The 17,262-nt window shown below is 43.8% G+C and overlaps 1 protein-coding gene across 2 annotated transcripts in view; it reads right to left on the reverse strand.

Moving 5' to 3' along the window:
- Nucleotides 1–13,640, reverse strand: part of LMO1 (LIM domain only 1) — a 132,035-nt gene extending 118,395 nt beyond the window's left edge. The window contains exon 1 of one of the 2 annotated variants that reach the window (XM_042480507.1): nt 13,550–13,640. In XM_042480507.1, the coding sequence (XP_042336441.1) occupies nt 13,550–13,571 (22 nt within the window). In that variant the 5' untranslated portion in view covers nt 13,572–13,640. Of the gene's footprint in view, nt 1–4,875; nt 5,331–13,549 lie in introns of those variants that run through there. The other variant, XM_042479664.1, reaches the window with a different exon arrangement.
- Nucleotides 13,641–17,262: the final 3,622 nt, after the last annotated feature.

Consider the following 17,262-nt stretch of genomic DNA (forward strand, 5'->3'; position numbering starts at 1 on the left):
TTTCAGAATGTTCAGAATCAGAAAACATTTCTACATTTTGTGACAGTGTCATTTAAAATCTACCTACTCTCAGTCACTTGACCTCCGTGATTTTCATACTCATGTGTTTTCTTTCCACTTCTACCTTACTACCTCAGCCCTGCAGACTTTCTGATCACATCTAGGTTTCTGCAGTTTCTTTCTCCTAGCAGTAATAATACTGTCCTTTTGAACATTTTTATAGAATAAGAATTTGCTTCAACTTTCCCAACATTTGCATCCTATTTCTGGCAAGCTAGTCTCAAAAGACATAAGTTCTCTGAACATTTTGATTTTAAACTACCAGGCAGTCCACAAGGTGGCCAATGTAGAATAAATGGATTGAAATCAACTATGTTTAATTTGAACAATGGAATTAAAACAGAGTACAGTGTTCCAGTCTCACTGCTTCTGGGGTGCGAAAAGATTTATATGATTTCTGAAGTATGTCTGTCACCATTCAAAGTACATTACATCCCTCTTATTCATTTATTTAACCATGTCTCTATAGCACTACGTACCATTGCACTTTTGTTTTTCTTCATGAATTAGATTTTTCTGTGAAAATCTAGGAGAAATCTCTGGCCCAGTTAGGCAAGTCCTGTTGATTTCAACAAGACCTACAGACATGTAACAAATTCATCTTTGATCCTTTCAGTAAGCACTTTTTTCTTTTGGCTTTGACATCAAGCTCTGTCTCAAATGTACAACACCTCCAACTTGAGTGTGAACTAAAAATGGCACATAGCCACAAACACAGGAGGTAGTGTTTTCTTTTGAACACTTCAAACACTGAAGCGGAGATGGGAGGAGGGAAGTTTAAGGCCAGTCTATCAAATGTTTCTTCTTTCCAGGAAGACTAAGCTCTGATTCTGAATATATTCAAATAAGTTTGGAACCACATTCCATAGAATTCAAGATACTTTCTTTCCCCATCAAATATGTTTAGGATGACAGACTATGGGCACAATCCTATGCAGATTTACCTAGGTGTCAGCCTAACCCGGGTTTAGACAGAAGTACATATGTATAGCCATGCAACCTCCACAGCCTTATAATTAATAAAAGAAAAACTTTATAGTTACAAATACATTATTATATACTTTCAAATTTATTGCATGCCTACTCCAAGGCTATTAATGCCAACAAATAATTCAAAACACTTTTTGTAATAGTTATAAAGATCAAAGGAAGTTCAATTAAGGTACACATTTTCATTCACTATGGTCAACAGGCTTGCAGAGTTTCTTAAATCCTTCAAAAAACCTGCAACACCTCTTTGATCAAAGTGACAGTGGATCTCAAAAATGTGTGTGTTTGTTTAAAAGAATGCTGTACCATCCTTTATTTATTTATTTAAGGTATTTATACCCCACCTTTCAGCCCTAAAGGCTATCAGAGCGGCTTACAATTAACAAAGATTTGGTAAAACTGGTATGTACACTATAGCCAATGATGTCTAACCCGTAATACGATTTTCAAATCTCTTTAAAGCTTCAACCACTCCCTATGTCGGGAAAACTTTTTGTTTTTATTAACTGTTCTTGGTTACTTTATAGATAAGCCATTAATCTCAAAAGAGGCCAACTTTTATTTTTAAGGTCCAGTGCATTATCAGAAAGAAGGACAGAATCGGACAGACTTTTCTGATATCATGCAGATCTAGTTAATTCAAAATGCAGTAACTCACCCATATAATTGTCAGTTCATGCTAAAAGAAAATTGGGGGGCGGTATATTATAATTCCCTGCAAGTAGCATCAGAATGATTTTTTTAAAAGTAACCAAAAAAAGCAGTCAAATTAGTCAAGTGATGTAAAGCATGTTAAAACACAGTGCACATATCAGATGTTACAAATTAAATGCATTTTTAAATCCCAGAAAGCAAATTTGGTCGCAATGGTCTCATACAATAAATCACATCTTGTCATGACAGTTGACAGCATTCATGTAGACAATCCACCACATACAGAGATGAACATTTTGCACTTACACAAAAATTCAAGTGCTTCTCTCACCAATAGGTATTCAGTAGGTCTTTTAAAAAGTCATCTATAGTTATGAATTTCTCCTAAAAGTTCGGATGGTGTTGTAGGTATGTCCCATCCGGGCCATCACGATAAGTTAGCATTGATGAAAGCAACAAAGTTAACATTGATGAAAGAGACATTATTAAAAGAGCCAGCCAATGTTGTCAACTATTAATTTTACACTACCAAGTTAATTTATACAGTGTCCTTTTAAATGGTCTTACATAATATGCTAAACACAAGAAAAGTTCTGTGGAGCACTTTCTCCAGTTGCAGGACCAACATTATTTAACCACATCTCTGTCAGAAGTCTAGGGGTATGGGGGAAATTATGAGGCTGATTTCTAACCTTAGGAACTGGGAATACCTTTTGCTACTTTCAATACACACCTCTACCCAAATGCCCCATGCAACAGATAACACAAACCGTTACGCACAAACACCTAGCAGCTTTGGAAATGCAAGCAATGACACAGTGTAATGATATCACTATAGACAAAACCTGACGTTTCATCTCACTCAAGGCATTGCTCTGAAAGTTCTCCCTTGCTTGTCCTATGCCATTTTTGAGAGGGAAAAAATGGCACAAACAGCTAAGAAGATGGTGTGGGGGTGGGGTAGAGGGGGGTTTAGTTGCCCTGTTTTTGCTTTGTTGGCTGACCTTTTCTGTTCATATTTTTGCCCAGAAGCTTGGTAAACTACCCTTTCTCCCACAAGAACATTGCATGGGAAGCCAAACCAGACAGGATGCCTTACAAGACTTGTAAACAAGTACGTTTTCTCACTTGCTGTATTTTTTTCCTAGAAACTACCCATATCACTTGCCTATCAGAGGGCATGGCAAAGTTACATATCATTACTACAACCCAGCTATGCTACAGCTTTTGAACCTGTACTTTAGTGCTACACATTGACTCTTTGAGTCCGCTTCAAATGAATTCATTTTCAAAAGCAGATCCCCAACTTCTAAAAACATCATTCGCTGCACAAAATGCTGAATGCTTTCTATCTATCTACCATCACCCCCCATCTGAGCCCTTCAGCAGGTATATTCTCTAACTGAACTACTTTCCTTCCTACAATGAAAGAGGGAGATGTAGATACCAAATTCTACACTGGCCCTTCCTATAAGAAGAAATGGAGCAAAAAAAAGGGTCATAAAAATACTGAAGAAAGAGAAAAGATGCTGTAAGGATTTAACAAAACGTTTTTTGTAGGCTTTCAACTGTGCTATTCTTTTAACATTGTGAGCTGCTCTGGGTCTCACTTTTGGGGAAAGAGTGGGATACTACTACTACTTATAATAATGATACTTAACATTTTAATCTTTTAAACAGTATTTTATTCTTTTAACATGTAATTGGTTTTAATATTGCAATCATTTAATTCTATTTTAATGTATCATTTTGGTATGCTTTTAACTGTACTGTTTTTTTAAAGTTGCGAGGCACCCAGAGTCCCAGTTTTGGGGAAAGGGCGAGATATGAATAAATATAATAATGTGAATCAGAAGGCTTTCACGGCAGGCATATATATGTAGGGTTTTTGTGGGTTTTTCTGGCTGTGTTGCCCTGCTCTGGAAGAACAGGAACAAATTCTTCTAGAATACAGCCACATAGCCAGAAAAACCCACAAAAACTGTAATAGCAATAATAATAATAATAATAATAAAGATAATAATATAATAGCTGGATTTACTTTGGTTCCTCATCCTGCTCCAAGAACAGAAGAGAAAGCATGCTGGTCCCGTCCCCACATCTGAGAGATGTGCTTTTGTAGTCTTCAGTCTACTTCCTACTTCCTTAAATGCATCTGAGGAGGCAGACAGATGCCTAGGAAAGCTCATGCTGCCAACTTCTTTCTTTCAGTGAGTCTCAAAGGGGCTACAAGATCCCTTTACAGTATAGCAAAGGACCTCTCTACAGACTAATACAGTGATAGCTTTGAATTCTAGCACAGCTAAGCCAAGGAAATGCTAGGCTCCCAACTTCTTTCTTTCTCTAGATTAGGTGCTACAAGATCCCTTTGCCTCCTATCCCCCAGAGACACAAAGAAGGAAAGGGCAGCAAAGAACTCAGGAGAAAGGGATGGAAGGAAAGCTAGATGAGGTGGAAGGCAAAGAAGCTTGCTGTGGGATGTGCTTTTGTAGACTTCGTCTACTTCCTACTTGCCTAAATGCATCTGAGGAAGAGGACTAAAGTCTATGAAGGCTCATGCTGCCACCTTCTTCCTTTCAGTGAGTCTTCAAGATCTCTCTCTCCAGACTGATTCTACAGACTAACATGGCTTTCTCTTTGAATTCTGCCACCCCTGAGGGAGAGACTCAAGTCTAGGAAAGCTTCAGCTACCAAGTTGTCTTTCTTTCTTTCTCGAAGTTAGGTGCCACAAGAGCCTTTTGCCTCCTTTCCCCAGAAGAAGGCAAGGGCTGCCCAAGAAAGGGACGGAAGAGAACTTCGACCAAGCGGGCGGCAGAGAAGCTGGCCGGTCCCTCTCTCCGTCTGAGGGATGTGCTCCGGTAGCCTCCGGTCTACTTCCAGCAATGCACCTGTGGGGAAGCTCAGGCTGCCGAGCGAGGGTTGGCTCTGGCTCTGGGCCCGGGGCTCCCAGGGCCCTCCGCCTGCTGCTGCCCCCGGCCTCTGGGAGTCCTGCCAGCCCGGAGGGGGCAGAGGCTAGGGAAGAAGCTCAGGCTACTACCAACAAGTTTCCTTTCCTTCTCTGGGGTCAGGGGGGGCCACGAGGAGGAGGAGGAGGAGGAGGAGGGTCAGGGAGCAGGGAAGGAGCCGGGGGAGGGCGAGGGGCCCGGGCCGGCGGCGAGGGAGGGCACCTACCGTCCTCCTTGTCTAGCACCATCATCTCAGGGTCCGGAGGAGGGGCTCCGCGGGGGCTCTCCAGGCAGGAGGAGCTCGGCTGCTGGCTGGAGCTCCGAGAGGCGCCTTCTTCGGCCCTGACCCAGCTGCCCCCCCTTCCTCCTCCTCCTCTTCCCTCGGAAGAAGCCAAGCGCTTTGCGGATACAAAAGCCTCCTCTGCCTGCCTTGGCTCCCTCGCCGCCGTCTCTCAGGGGCCAGGAACTCAAGCTGCAATTGAGGGAAGGAGGGAAGGAGGGGGGAACTGGGAAATCAAGCGAGGGAGCGAGGCTCCTTGGCTGCTGCTGCTGCGGCTGCTGCTGCCCTTCTCCTCTCAAAGGGCTCAATTTGCACACTCTAATCTGCGTTAAAGGTAATTGCCTCGGAGAGCGCAGCGCTTGCAGCGAGAGAGCCCTTTCCGAAGTGGCTGCTTCCTCCCCGCCCTCCTCCTCCTCCTCGCCAGGGAAAATTGCCCTCCACCAGAAAGAGAGAGAGAGAGGGAGCTCCGGCTGCTAGTGCTCCGGCTGCTGCCTCTCCATTTGTGGGAGCTTGGTCCCTCGGCTGCTGCCGAATAAATGCTCTCCTTTCCCAGGGAGCCCCCCGTTGACGCCGCGCGCTTCTGCAAGGCAGGCCGGCTCCGCAGCGCCACCTGCAGCCCATTCGCTGCCATGGCCGGGAAAGGCCCCGCTGGGCCCAGCAGCAGAAAGGGAGCCGGGAGGGGGTTGGGGGCACTCTGCTGGGCTTGCTGTGTATTTGCCAACGCAGCTGAGGCACTTTGGGGGGCTCCCCCTTTTCAGGACACCGGGCTTAGCTGTGGTTTTAAGGGCACTGTTAATATAAAGTGTGGGGCAGAGATGGTTCAGTTAAACTACCCTCCCCTGCATCATCATCATCATCATCATATTTATTTGTATCCTGCTCTTATTCCCAGAACTGTGACTCAATATTAAAAGAACAATGCAATTAAAAACATAAAAAGAGGTGCAGTATTATTATTATTATTATTATTATTATTTGTCTCCCACTCTTTCTCCAGAACTGGGACTCAGAGCAGCTTCACAATATTAAAAGAACAATAAAATTAAAAACATAGAAAAGAGGTGCATTGTTATTATTATTATTACTATTACTATTACTTATCTGTATCCTACTCTTTTCCCAGAACTGGGACTCAATATTAAAACAATATTATTATTATTATTATTATCATCATCATCATCATCATCATCATCATTTATATTTATTTGTCTCCCATTCTTTCCCCAGAACCTGGACTCAGAGCAGTTTCACAATATTAAAAAACAATACAATTAAAAACATAGAAAATACAATGATCAAGCATAACAACTAGGTGACCTTGGGCAAGTCACATTCTCTCAGCCCCAGAAGGTGGCCATGGCAAACCCCCTCTGAAGAAAACCTGCCAAGAAAACCCATGATAAGTTTGCCTTAAGGTCACCATAAGTCAACAATGACTTGGAGGCACACAACAAACCATATAAAATATTCACGTAAAACCACTTGAATCTAAGCCTGGGATTCTTGGATGTAGGTGCAGGTTCATACAGAGAATTCAGAGTCAGTCTTTCCTCTATTAACACCTTAAGTATGGAAAGTCGGGGAGCCTACTCATATAACCCCTTCTACAATTCTGTCATTCCACCATTCCTATCTATGTCATTTTGACACCTAACATGGCTGGCAACATCCAAATCTGAAATGAAACACCACTGTCTGCCTACATATATAAACTGTATCCTTGTTAGAATCTCTGTCCTTCTACTGCAGAAACCATAGGTGAGGTTCTGAAATATGCAACCCTAAAGAACAAGTTTCAATTTCTTTTCTTTTTTTTCTTTTTTGCAAGCCAAGAAAACATTTCATCGCAGTTGCCACAATACTTCTCCCTCTACTTTACTACACATACAAGTTGTCTTTTAAAAGTCTGATCGCAAGCTTAGGCCAGATACCCTTAATACCTATTTTTAATTAGATTTCTTATCTTCAACTCAAATAGCTTTGCCTTTCCCCTTCATTTTGAATGCTTAATCCTAACAGTCCTTGGATGTATTTGATGTCAAATATATCATTTTGCATGGAGACTCATTTCATTCAGCACTTAAAACTTCCATTCTCATTTGGCCACTACCCACTTGCGAAGGACAGTATTTCATGTTAGAGCAAGAATATGGCCATTCTAAGTGGGATTTTTATACCATGATCCCCAAAGGCACTTATTTCAGAAGGAAGCTTCTAATCATTCCCAACAAACCTACTCACCAGTAGTAGTTCTGGACCAAAGCATTAAAGCACCTCATTTTGAGGCACCGCTTCCTCCAAATTCAAAAAATTACAGCGACGGTTTCACTGGTTTTCAGCCAGATTGGGCTGCTTGAAATGAATTACAAAAACAAATATAATACTTCTCTAACACACAATTAAACTTAAATAGCTACCAAACTATAACAATTTCCTGAAGCACAGCTGCCCTGTTCATATACTACCACTGGCTTCTTTTAGCTTTCTTTAGCAGTATTATTTAAGGGAGATTCTTAATGTTACAATAAGCCAGCATAGTGTAATGGGTTGACTATGATTCTAGAGACCAAATCGGCCACAGAAACCCACTGGGTGACCTTGGGCAAGTCACACTCTCTCAGCCTCTGAAGAAGGCAATGGAAAACCCACTTGTAACAAATCTTGCCAAGAAAACCCCATGATAAAGTCACCTTAGGATCTCTATAAGTCAGAAATTACTTGAAGGCATGCAACAACAACAATTTCAGAGGAATGAGATACTTCAGAGTCCCTTTGATTTGAAGGAAGAGTTAAATGTGTGCATAACTACCTCTGTTACTGAGATCAGCACAACTGAAAAGTATGTAGCTTTGACAGGTCTGTATCCCAATTATTAACCAAAGTGCCTTCCATTAAGGCATGGGTTATAATTGTTCTATATTGAATTGACTCACTGAGCAGGAGTTCAGTTCTTTACAATTCAAATGCAACCTACATATCCATATTAATGAGTATGCCATGACCCCAGCTTTGGACCTAAGTTGGCTTCCTTGTGTGTATTCAATCTACAAAAAAAGACAGAGAAGAACAATGCAAAATTTAGTTGTGATCTCTCCACATCAACATAACTTTTACATGTATTCCAGGTCAGAGTGTTTGCTACTTTGATTATCTCTTTCCCAATTTTCCACCAATCCCAATTTGAGAAGGAACCAACCTTTCCATCTATTCCACCTCCATGTCCCAATATTACTTGCTATTCCACCGGTCTCATCCTGTCAGATCATTTAGAAAATGAAATGATGTTTCCTTGCTGACATACCTTGACGCTGTGCCAGGAAACATCAAATCAAGAATGTGAAAGAGGGGAGTGTGTGTGTGTGTGTGTGCGTGCGTGCGTGCGTGCTTCCATGTATTTAGAATGTTAACTTATCCCATCCCATAGTGTCAAGCTTCTACCTGGATGCCAGCCCTAAGAAGAGCCTGAATATCCCACTCCAGTTAGATTTCTACATGTCCACCGGAGCAGAAGGATCATTCTCCTGTATATGCTCCGGCATAAGCCTGCCCTTACTTCTTAGTGATTCCAAAAGAAATTAGTACATGACACTCTTTACCAAACTGTAGAACAGTCTTTGAATTGTCAGTGTTCCAGCTTTCTTAGAACAGAGTTCAAAAGGTTAGTTTTTCAGAAGGCATTTCATAACATTCATGATGACCTCAGCATCCACTTCAAGTGGAGCAACATTTATTACAGAATATTATTCCTTCTGTTTCTGATGTTCAGGAGTGAGGGCATTACTTATGTAGCTAAAACAGTATTGCCGATACAGAAGGGAAAAGTCTCAGCAGCCTTAAGTGGAGACCATGAGACTTGCAAAAGTACAAAATAAAATAAATGGAGGGGGAGCACTAAGAGGGAGGAAAAGGACCCCAAAATACAGAGTTTACCCAATGGTTATGTTTCCTGACTGTTGCAAGGGCAGAATTGGAAATCGGGAAGAAGGGGAGAATGGAACGGAGTACTACAGAAAGGGGCAAGGCTAACTGGCCGGAGCAGAGAACAGGAGCACTCTGCACAGCAACATTTTGTTGTTGCAGGTTCCATTTATAATTTTTATTCTTAAATGACAGCACTTTATGACCCAAAATGCTAAGATTTTTTTCAAAGTGTCAAATCTGACTGCTCCTAAGCAAGACACTGGAATTTCTACCAGCCAGGTGTCAAAGGCCAATAAAAACACTTACAGCTCCCAGTTTCAACACGAAGTGATATGGTAGTCCCTATTAACATTTACAAGAAGAGAAATCCAAGCAGGCAGGATAAAAAAAAAGTACTGGGTAAAGTAACACACATGTGGAAGAAAAAGATAGCTGCTTTTCGCAGCATCTGTCCCTGATTTTTCAGACACATTTAAACAGGCGTGAATTCCTCTGCTGGTATAAATTCCTTACAAATAATTCTGAAACACTGCTCAGGTGCCACTACAGTTTGCTACTTAGATCTCCACATCCCTCCCATCAGGGGTTTGTTCCTTAACATTTCTCCTTCTTTTTAAGTGCATCCCATTCTAATTTCCGCTTTTGCCTTGACTACCATCCCTATTATATCCTTTTGTATAGGCATTCATGTGGGCTCCTGGAATGAAGGCTGTTGAGAAGTGTCTGGATAATCAATGTTCCTAGTTTCACTTCCTTACACCACCATCATTCCAGCCCCCTGAGCTCCTTATGTTTAATGACTATGTCTGCAATACATGAAAGAACCCAAATACCCCCATTAGGAAACTCGCTTTAGATCTCAGTCTTTCCTCATTGCTCACCTGCTTCCCTTACTACCTCTGTGGTGGCAGCATCCTGCTGTTTGACCCGTCAATCATATTTAAACAGATCTAGGCTGGCAGGTACCCTTTGGCCAAAAAAAAAGGGGGGGGGGGGGAGTTAAGGGGGGACAGACTGTCACCCAGTTTACTATTAAAATGTGCAAAGAAAAGATAACTGGTTTTTCTGGGTTTTTTTTTTTTTCCAATCTAGCCAAATAAAATTTGTAACATTTCTAATGCACTGCCAGGATCTTGCGGGTTGCTGCTCACACATGAAAATCAGAGCAGATGGGAATGCAAAGAAAATCCCACAGGAACAAAACAGCAATGAATTAACCTTGTTTAATTATACTGACATTATTTAGTCTCTTACATCTTTGTCTTTAGGGGGATATACAAAGGGGAAAGGGTTTGGTGTTGTTGTTTTTTAAACTGTACTGTAGTTACTATGGGGATCTCAGAGAAAGTCCTAGAAGAGCTTGTCTCATAGATATAGACATCTGCTTTGACTAGAGACCAAGTCTTCATGACACCAGGTTGGGGAGGCCAGGAAGGAGGAATTCCTACTGCTAGAAAACAATTTTTTGGTGATAGTACAGATTTTTAAAAAAATAATAATGTGGAGAGGTAGGAAGGGTGGGGGCAAGGTCTCTAACCAAGTTGTCGGTTTTGGTATTTAGATCATTAGATGAAGTATGTCCTCCTGATAAGAAAAGACTTTTAATTTTTGGAGAGAAATAATGATTTTTTAAAGCTCACGAGTGACCATAATAAAGCTCAAGTGCTTTCTTCTCTATATATTTCCCTATGAATAGCACAGATACCTCAACTACCTCCCTATGAATAGGACAGAAACCTTCATGTTGTTACCTGCCTCGATCCCCAAAACAGAAGAGGCGGGATATAAATAAATATTTCATTCATTCATGCATACTACACATGGGGCAAGACGTTAACACTCAGCTTTCTCTAGCCTGCCTATCTTGCAACAGATGGGTTACTAAGTGTTCAGAGTTCTGGCCCCTGGTATGAAGGATGAGCTATGAAATACACCAAGTGAGTTCTTGTCTTTGGCTCATTGCAGAAGAGTTTGTTTATATCAAGTTGGATTTTCAGATAACCTAATTTTGTGGAGGGATAGAGATTACACATTCTGCCTTGTTGCTCAAAGGTACATCTTCCCAATTCAAAAGTGCACAAAACAGCCCAGAAAAGGGTGGAGGGATCTAATTATGTACTTAAAGAACATAGAAAGTGAGTCAACAGGACTTTTCTTCTAAAATAACTTCATTTAGTTAACAGACTGGCCAAACAAATACATGAATAAATAAATCAGGACTTGGAACAGTTACTTTTTTACACTATGACTCTTAGAATTCCCTTTCATGCTGGGAAGTAACATTTCCAAGGCCCATTCTTTTGGACGGAGGTACCTCTCCCAAACTGTACTTCTTTAGTATCTCCTCTTTATAGTGTCATTACAGCCAAAGCATGAGTCTACCTTAAAGAAGAGGTTTTGGCTGCCATTCCAGCACTTTTCTGACGGAGGCACCATCATGTGGAGACTCTTACTGCTCAATGATTCTCCTTCAGGTAAGGCATTTTAACAAGATCCAAGACCTTACTGTTTTCTATTTGCAACCCTCCCATGTGCTTCTCCACACTGCACAAAACTCTACTAAGGAAAGGAAAGATGAAATAGCCCATAGCTGCACAATGGCTTTTGATGGGTGTGGAAGTGCCCTGACAATGAAGTCCTGTGTGCTGTTAACTGTTCCAAATACTGGGATTTATTTCTGATGTGCATAGCTTTGAGTTCCAAAGCAGAGACAGGTTGATAAACGTTCTGTTATATGGGAGGGTGATGCCAAAGTGCTGTACATCAGTGCTTCCCAAGGCTTTGGATGTGGGGGGAAAAGCAATCAATTATTCCCAGTCTGCCAGAGACCTCTCCCATATTTATGCCCATTCACTACAATTGTTTCTTTTTCTTCCAAGGGTTTTTTCCTGGGAATCAGGGAGCCAGCACCAGTTCAGAAACTAGTACTTTGAGTTGCACTGCTGTAGAGGATCTCAAGTTGTAGTACAGAAAGTTTGCCATCCAGCTTTATGACAATGTGAATTATAAACAGCAACACAATCCTGTAGGATAGGACAGGTGTTCTTATGAGGCATCCACCAAACGAATGCAGTCATAAGATTTTTAAAATAAATAAACAAAACAGAGGAAAGGACAAGTACCTGAGCTGCAGTGATAAGTGAACTTGGTACAGACCAGAAAATGGGCACTTGCACCTGCAAGAGCACGATGTGCCTCCCGGGTAGTAAAAGAACAGCAGAAATGCTTCTGGAATCAGAGCTGATTCACACCCTACAAGCCCAACTTTGCCATCAAAAAATTAGGATCTGCGTAATGTCACGCACAACAGCTAAATGCACTTCTCTGAGCGATACGCTGGTTGCTATACATGTCTTTTCAAACACCTGTTTGTTTGCCCTCCCGCTTTTGCATTCTGCACTTGAAAGCACATACAACAACTCCCCAATATGTTTGGATGGTCTCAGAGGTCGCCTGCATCCTGACACACGGGCCGGGAGTTTCAAAGTCTGCTGCTCTTTTTCTGCTGCCACAAAAAGGAAGAGAAAGCTGACTCATCAGCTGAAAAGAAAGAGCCAATGCGCTTTTTCAAAGAAAGTAAAGAGCCAACATCAAGAGGTGGGCAGAGATCCTGGGGAGCCCAGGCTCTGTCGGGGGAGCCCCTTGGTCCTCCTCCCTGTGGGGGCTGCTGAAGTGTTGCTGCATCCCACACTAAAAGAGAGCCTGTCCAAAGCCATCGCCCAGGAAGAGTGTGACTACCGGGTCTGACAGCTCCAACTGCAGTTCAAGTGGATGCCGCTGGTTCTGGACTTCTCCCACAAAACTTCCAGGAGCCCATTTTCAGGAAGCACCCTTCCCTCTCCCTTGGGCGCCCCTTCCCCCCAAATGCCATTGCCCTTTCCATTAACTTTCCTTGCTTCTCACCCTCCAGTCTCCCTTGGGCCACCCCCAAGTGAGCCCTGCCTGGCTTTCTAGCAAGTCTTGACAGTAACCACATGGGATCTTGGAAACTTGGAGCCAGCCTGCATCCCTCTCTCTTTCTTTCTCTCTTTCCAAAGTCCCAACTCAGGTCTAGGCACACACCTTCCCTGATTCCCTCCCTCAAAGGATCTCCCCAGCAGCAGCATTTTTGGGAGGGAGGAAAGCCAGTGGCTGCTCCAGGGACTCCTCAATAAAAGGCAGGAGGTGGAAAGGGAGGCAAGGACAGGGAAAGGTGGGGGGTCATAGATCGGGGTGGCAAGAAGAGCAAGGGGAATGAGGGGAGAGAGAGAGAGAGAGAGAGAAGGGAACCGAGGAGCTGATCCGAGGCGGAGCTCTGGGCTCCTTCCGCCTGGTTCAAGTGAGGGTGAAAGTGAGGGAGCTCATCCCGGGAAAGGGGCGCTCTCAAAGGAAAAGGACAGAAGCTGCAGAAGAAGGAAGCTATAGAGGTTCCTATTCAGAAGGAAGAGCTGTGGAGGATTCTTGGGAGGAGGAAGAGGAAGCAGATCAGGGTTGGGGGGGGGAGGACGAGGAGGGGAGGGAGGGGGACCAGAGGCGTCCTCACCGCAAAGGAAGCAAATGGAGGACATTCGTGGAGGACGCGGCCACATCAAACCCTCCTCGGACTCCCTCCTGCTCAGCATGGAGGACCTTTGGGGGGAGGAGGGGGAGACCTGGCCCCTGTGTGTGTCTGTATTGGGAAGGGGGGGGTGGAGGGGGCAGGGGCCCCGGACTCACTCACCGTCCTCCTTGTCGAGCACCATGCTGCCCGGGACCGGCTGCCTCCGCCGCTCCGCCGCCTCCGCCGTGCCTGGCTCGCCGCCCTCCAAGCCGCCGGTGGCCCGGGAAAGGGAAGGGAGAAGGAGCCGGGGAGCCCTCCGCCTGCCTGCCTGCCTGCCCCCGCCTTCCGCCTCTCTGCTGGCCTCGGCCCGGGCTGCCCTGGCCCCGCTCGCCTCCCTCCTTTGATGGCGCCGGGGCTGGAAGGACAGGGGCTCAAAGATCCCCCCAAGAGCTGGCTCCCCTCTTCCTCGTCCTTAGCTGGAAGGGAGCTCTAGCACCGCCGCCCCCCAACTCGGGAGCCACTTTGGGGAGATGGAGGGCTGCCTTCCTCTTTCACCTGAGCCTTCCTGAGGAGGGGTCGGGGCTGGAGGCTGGGAAGATGGGGAGGCAAAGGCGCTCTCGATCTCCCTCTTTCCTTCCTTCCTTCCTCTCTCTCTCTCTCTTTCAATTTATGGGCTCTCCTCCTCCTCCTCCTCCTCCTCCTTTCCCAGGGAAGGACCCTCCGATCCCCTTGTTAATTAAATCAATTCATTATGCTCAGATCTGATTAGCAGCCTCCCTCCCCTCCCTCCCTCCCTCCCCTTTGAATCAATTATTCAATACACAAACATAATTGCCTGTGCCAGAGGTGTCTAAGTATTAGCTTATTTAACTCCAAGGACACTAATTACCCCTAGGGCAAGGGAACTTTTCTCATTAATTCTGACAAAACACAAAAGCACAGGGAAAGGAAGTGTGTGTCTGAGAGAGAGAGAGAGAGAGAAGGGGGGGAGAAAGCCTTGGGAAGGGAGCGAGGGAGGCAGGGAGGGGGGGGGGGGGGGGGGGGGGGGGGGGGGGGTGGGGGGGGGGGGGGGGGGGGAGGCCTTGCTGGGGATCCACGTGCTCCTCCTGGATCCAAAAGCCTCCCTTCTTTTCTTCCTCAGCCCCTTGCCTCCAATCCCTCACCCACCCTGGCCCTGCCCTTGTTTCACTTTCCAAAAGCACCCAGCAAGAAAGGAATTGTACATGAACTTCTCAGCTTGGTAGCTTTTTGTGGGTTTTTCAGGCTCTATGGCCACATTCTAGAAGAGCTTATGCCTGACGTTTTGCCAGTATCTGTGGCTGGCCTCTTCAGAGATCTCTCTTCCACGCCAGCATTCTCTGAAGATGCCAGCCACAGATGCTGGCAAAACGTCAGGAATAAGCTCATCTAGAACATGGCCACATAGCCTGAACACCCCCCCCCCCACACACACACACAAAACTAGGGATGCTGGACATAAAAGCCTTTGACTTCACATTCACAGCTTGGGTTTGCAAGTGGGGTCAGCGCTCTGCATCTGCAGGCATTGACTTTTTCAGATTTGGTTGTTCTCTCTGGAAAAAAGAAGATCTCTAGGTCCTCTGGCGGGAAAATCTCTGGGTCCTACAGTCAACTTCTGCCAAACAAAAGTCATGCTAGAGATTCCTAGAGAGAATACTCCTCTTGGCATTTGTAGGTCCTCCTGTGCAATTTCATGGTCAGCTTTGGGCAGATCTTGATCACAGCATCGGTGGGGTCACTAGGGTTGGTGCCACCCCGTGTGGTAACTCATGGTGTCACACCCACCCACTGACCCCTCCGTTTCACACTATGTAGAATCCTTAGTAATGCTTTTTTGCACTAACTTTATTCGTAACGCGTAATTCCCATATACCACTGAATGCCACTCCAAAACTGTTGAATGACTCGCTGGAGGAAATCCGTCAGGTTCAAGAAGGCAGTCAAGACGGATCTCTTCTGGCAAGCCTTCCATGACTGACTGACTTCCCAAAATAATAAGACCACCCTGTCTGCCCATACTTATTTTTATTGTCTGCTTATCTTTTAACTGATTAACTAATTTTAACCTGAACTTATAATTTTATTGTTTTTGAATTGTAACTAAATGCTATATTTTATGTTGGTGGTGGGTTGGGGTGAATGTGATATGTTATGATTTACTGTATTATGTATTTTACTATTTTTTACTGTAACCTGCCTTGATCCACAAGGACAGGCAGGCTAAAAGCGATGATGATGATAATAATAATAATAATAATAATAATAATAATAATAATTGTAATGCTAATAGTTGTGACATAAACAACTAGCAAAATTAAAATTATACTCTCAAATTACAATATCATATGCATAACCTAAATGTGTTTAGGTGAAGATTTGGTTAAAATGTAATGTTGCTTTTAAAAAAAAATTTTAAAAAAAAAATTAAAAGAATAATGTATAAAAAATAAATTTTTAAAAAATAATTAAAAATTAAAATTTTGACATTTTAAAAAATTCGGGGGAGGGGAGGTCCTATCTTCTCCCACTGAACTTCACCTCACTCCCACCATCTTTTAAAGCATTTTAAAGAGATACAGGCAAATGCCACCATGGTGTTTATCACACAGAGATTTTTGGAGCTTTTTGCAGCTCAGTTTCAACATGACTGCAGGTCCAACTATGCAAATTCACACTAAAATGTTTATGCCAAAATACAGGTGTTTGAGCACCAGTGCTGTCATCTCCCCCCCCCCCCCCACACACACACTTAGGTTGTCATCTTGTGCGGTCCACACACCCCACACCCCTTTAGTTATGCCACTGCACAGAATTTGTCCTAGAGATTCCTAGAGATGTGTCCTCTCAGATAAAATCAGAATTAACTATTTTGTGAGCCGCCTTGGGTCCCTTTGTTGGGAGAAAGGCGGCATAAAAATGAAATAAATAAAAAAACTGTGTTTTTTTATTTGAGTTTTTTCCACTTCCATGGGGGTCCTGTGCCCCTAACCCCAACAAATGTGGAGGGTCCATTGTAATTGTCTCTCACCCACCCACCCCTTTAGGATGCCAAGGGAGGATCTCTGAAGCATCATTTATCAAAGCAAACAATTGGGAGGAGGGAAGGGGGAGAACTACATATACCCTCTACAAACCTTTTCTTTCCATCACCACCACCACACACACACAAAAGGGGGGTAAGGAAAATCCATGAAGGAAATCACCTTATGAAAGCAGCAACTGACACATCATTTACTATGTAGTGGTAATAGTAGTGAATTGTTTACTGTTGGAATTAATGTCAGTGCCCACTATTAATGTACTTGCTTCCTACGTTTACCATATAATGGGCTTGATTTTCCATTAGCAGAAAGGAGAGTGCTGAAAAGAGACTAGGCAGAACTAATACAAACTGAAATCAACAATTATATGCAGGCGCACACATTTGCGCTCTCTCTATCTCTCTCTCTCTCTCTCTCTCTCTCCTTGCCAGCCTATTTAAAAGGCAGGGACTTGCTGCTTGCAAGGCGGTGAAAACATGTCTTTCCCCCTGCCCCTTTCTAGCCTGTGGACTTCTGTCTTGGAAAAAAAGGAGTTGTAATTGATTCCCTCCACTCCCCCCTCCTTGGCCCAAATTAGGAGTTTTCCCTTTCTAAAGACTCCTATTGTTGCTGTCCGGTCAATGTGCACAGAGGTATAGAAGATACTCTTTTTGTCTCCTCGGGCAGTGCATGAGCTGATCCATTAATCCATTTGGCCTTTTCTATATCAAGAAACTAATATTCACTCTGCTCAGCCTGGGTTTTAGTTCATCTCTTCCTTCCCTATCTGGCGGGAGTTTTCATACTATTAGTGCAGGCCAGTTCTCCTTGATGGGGTTGTTCAAACTGTGG

This window comes from Sceloporus undulatus, chromosome 1 (genome assembly GCF_019175285.1).
Source record: "Sceloporus undulatus isolate JIND9_A2432 ecotype Alabama chromosome 1, SceUnd_v1.1, whole genome shotgun sequence".
Taxonomy (NCBI): Eukaryota; Metazoa; Chordata; class Lepidosauria; order Squamata; family Phrynosomatidae; genus Sceloporus; species Sceloporus undulatus.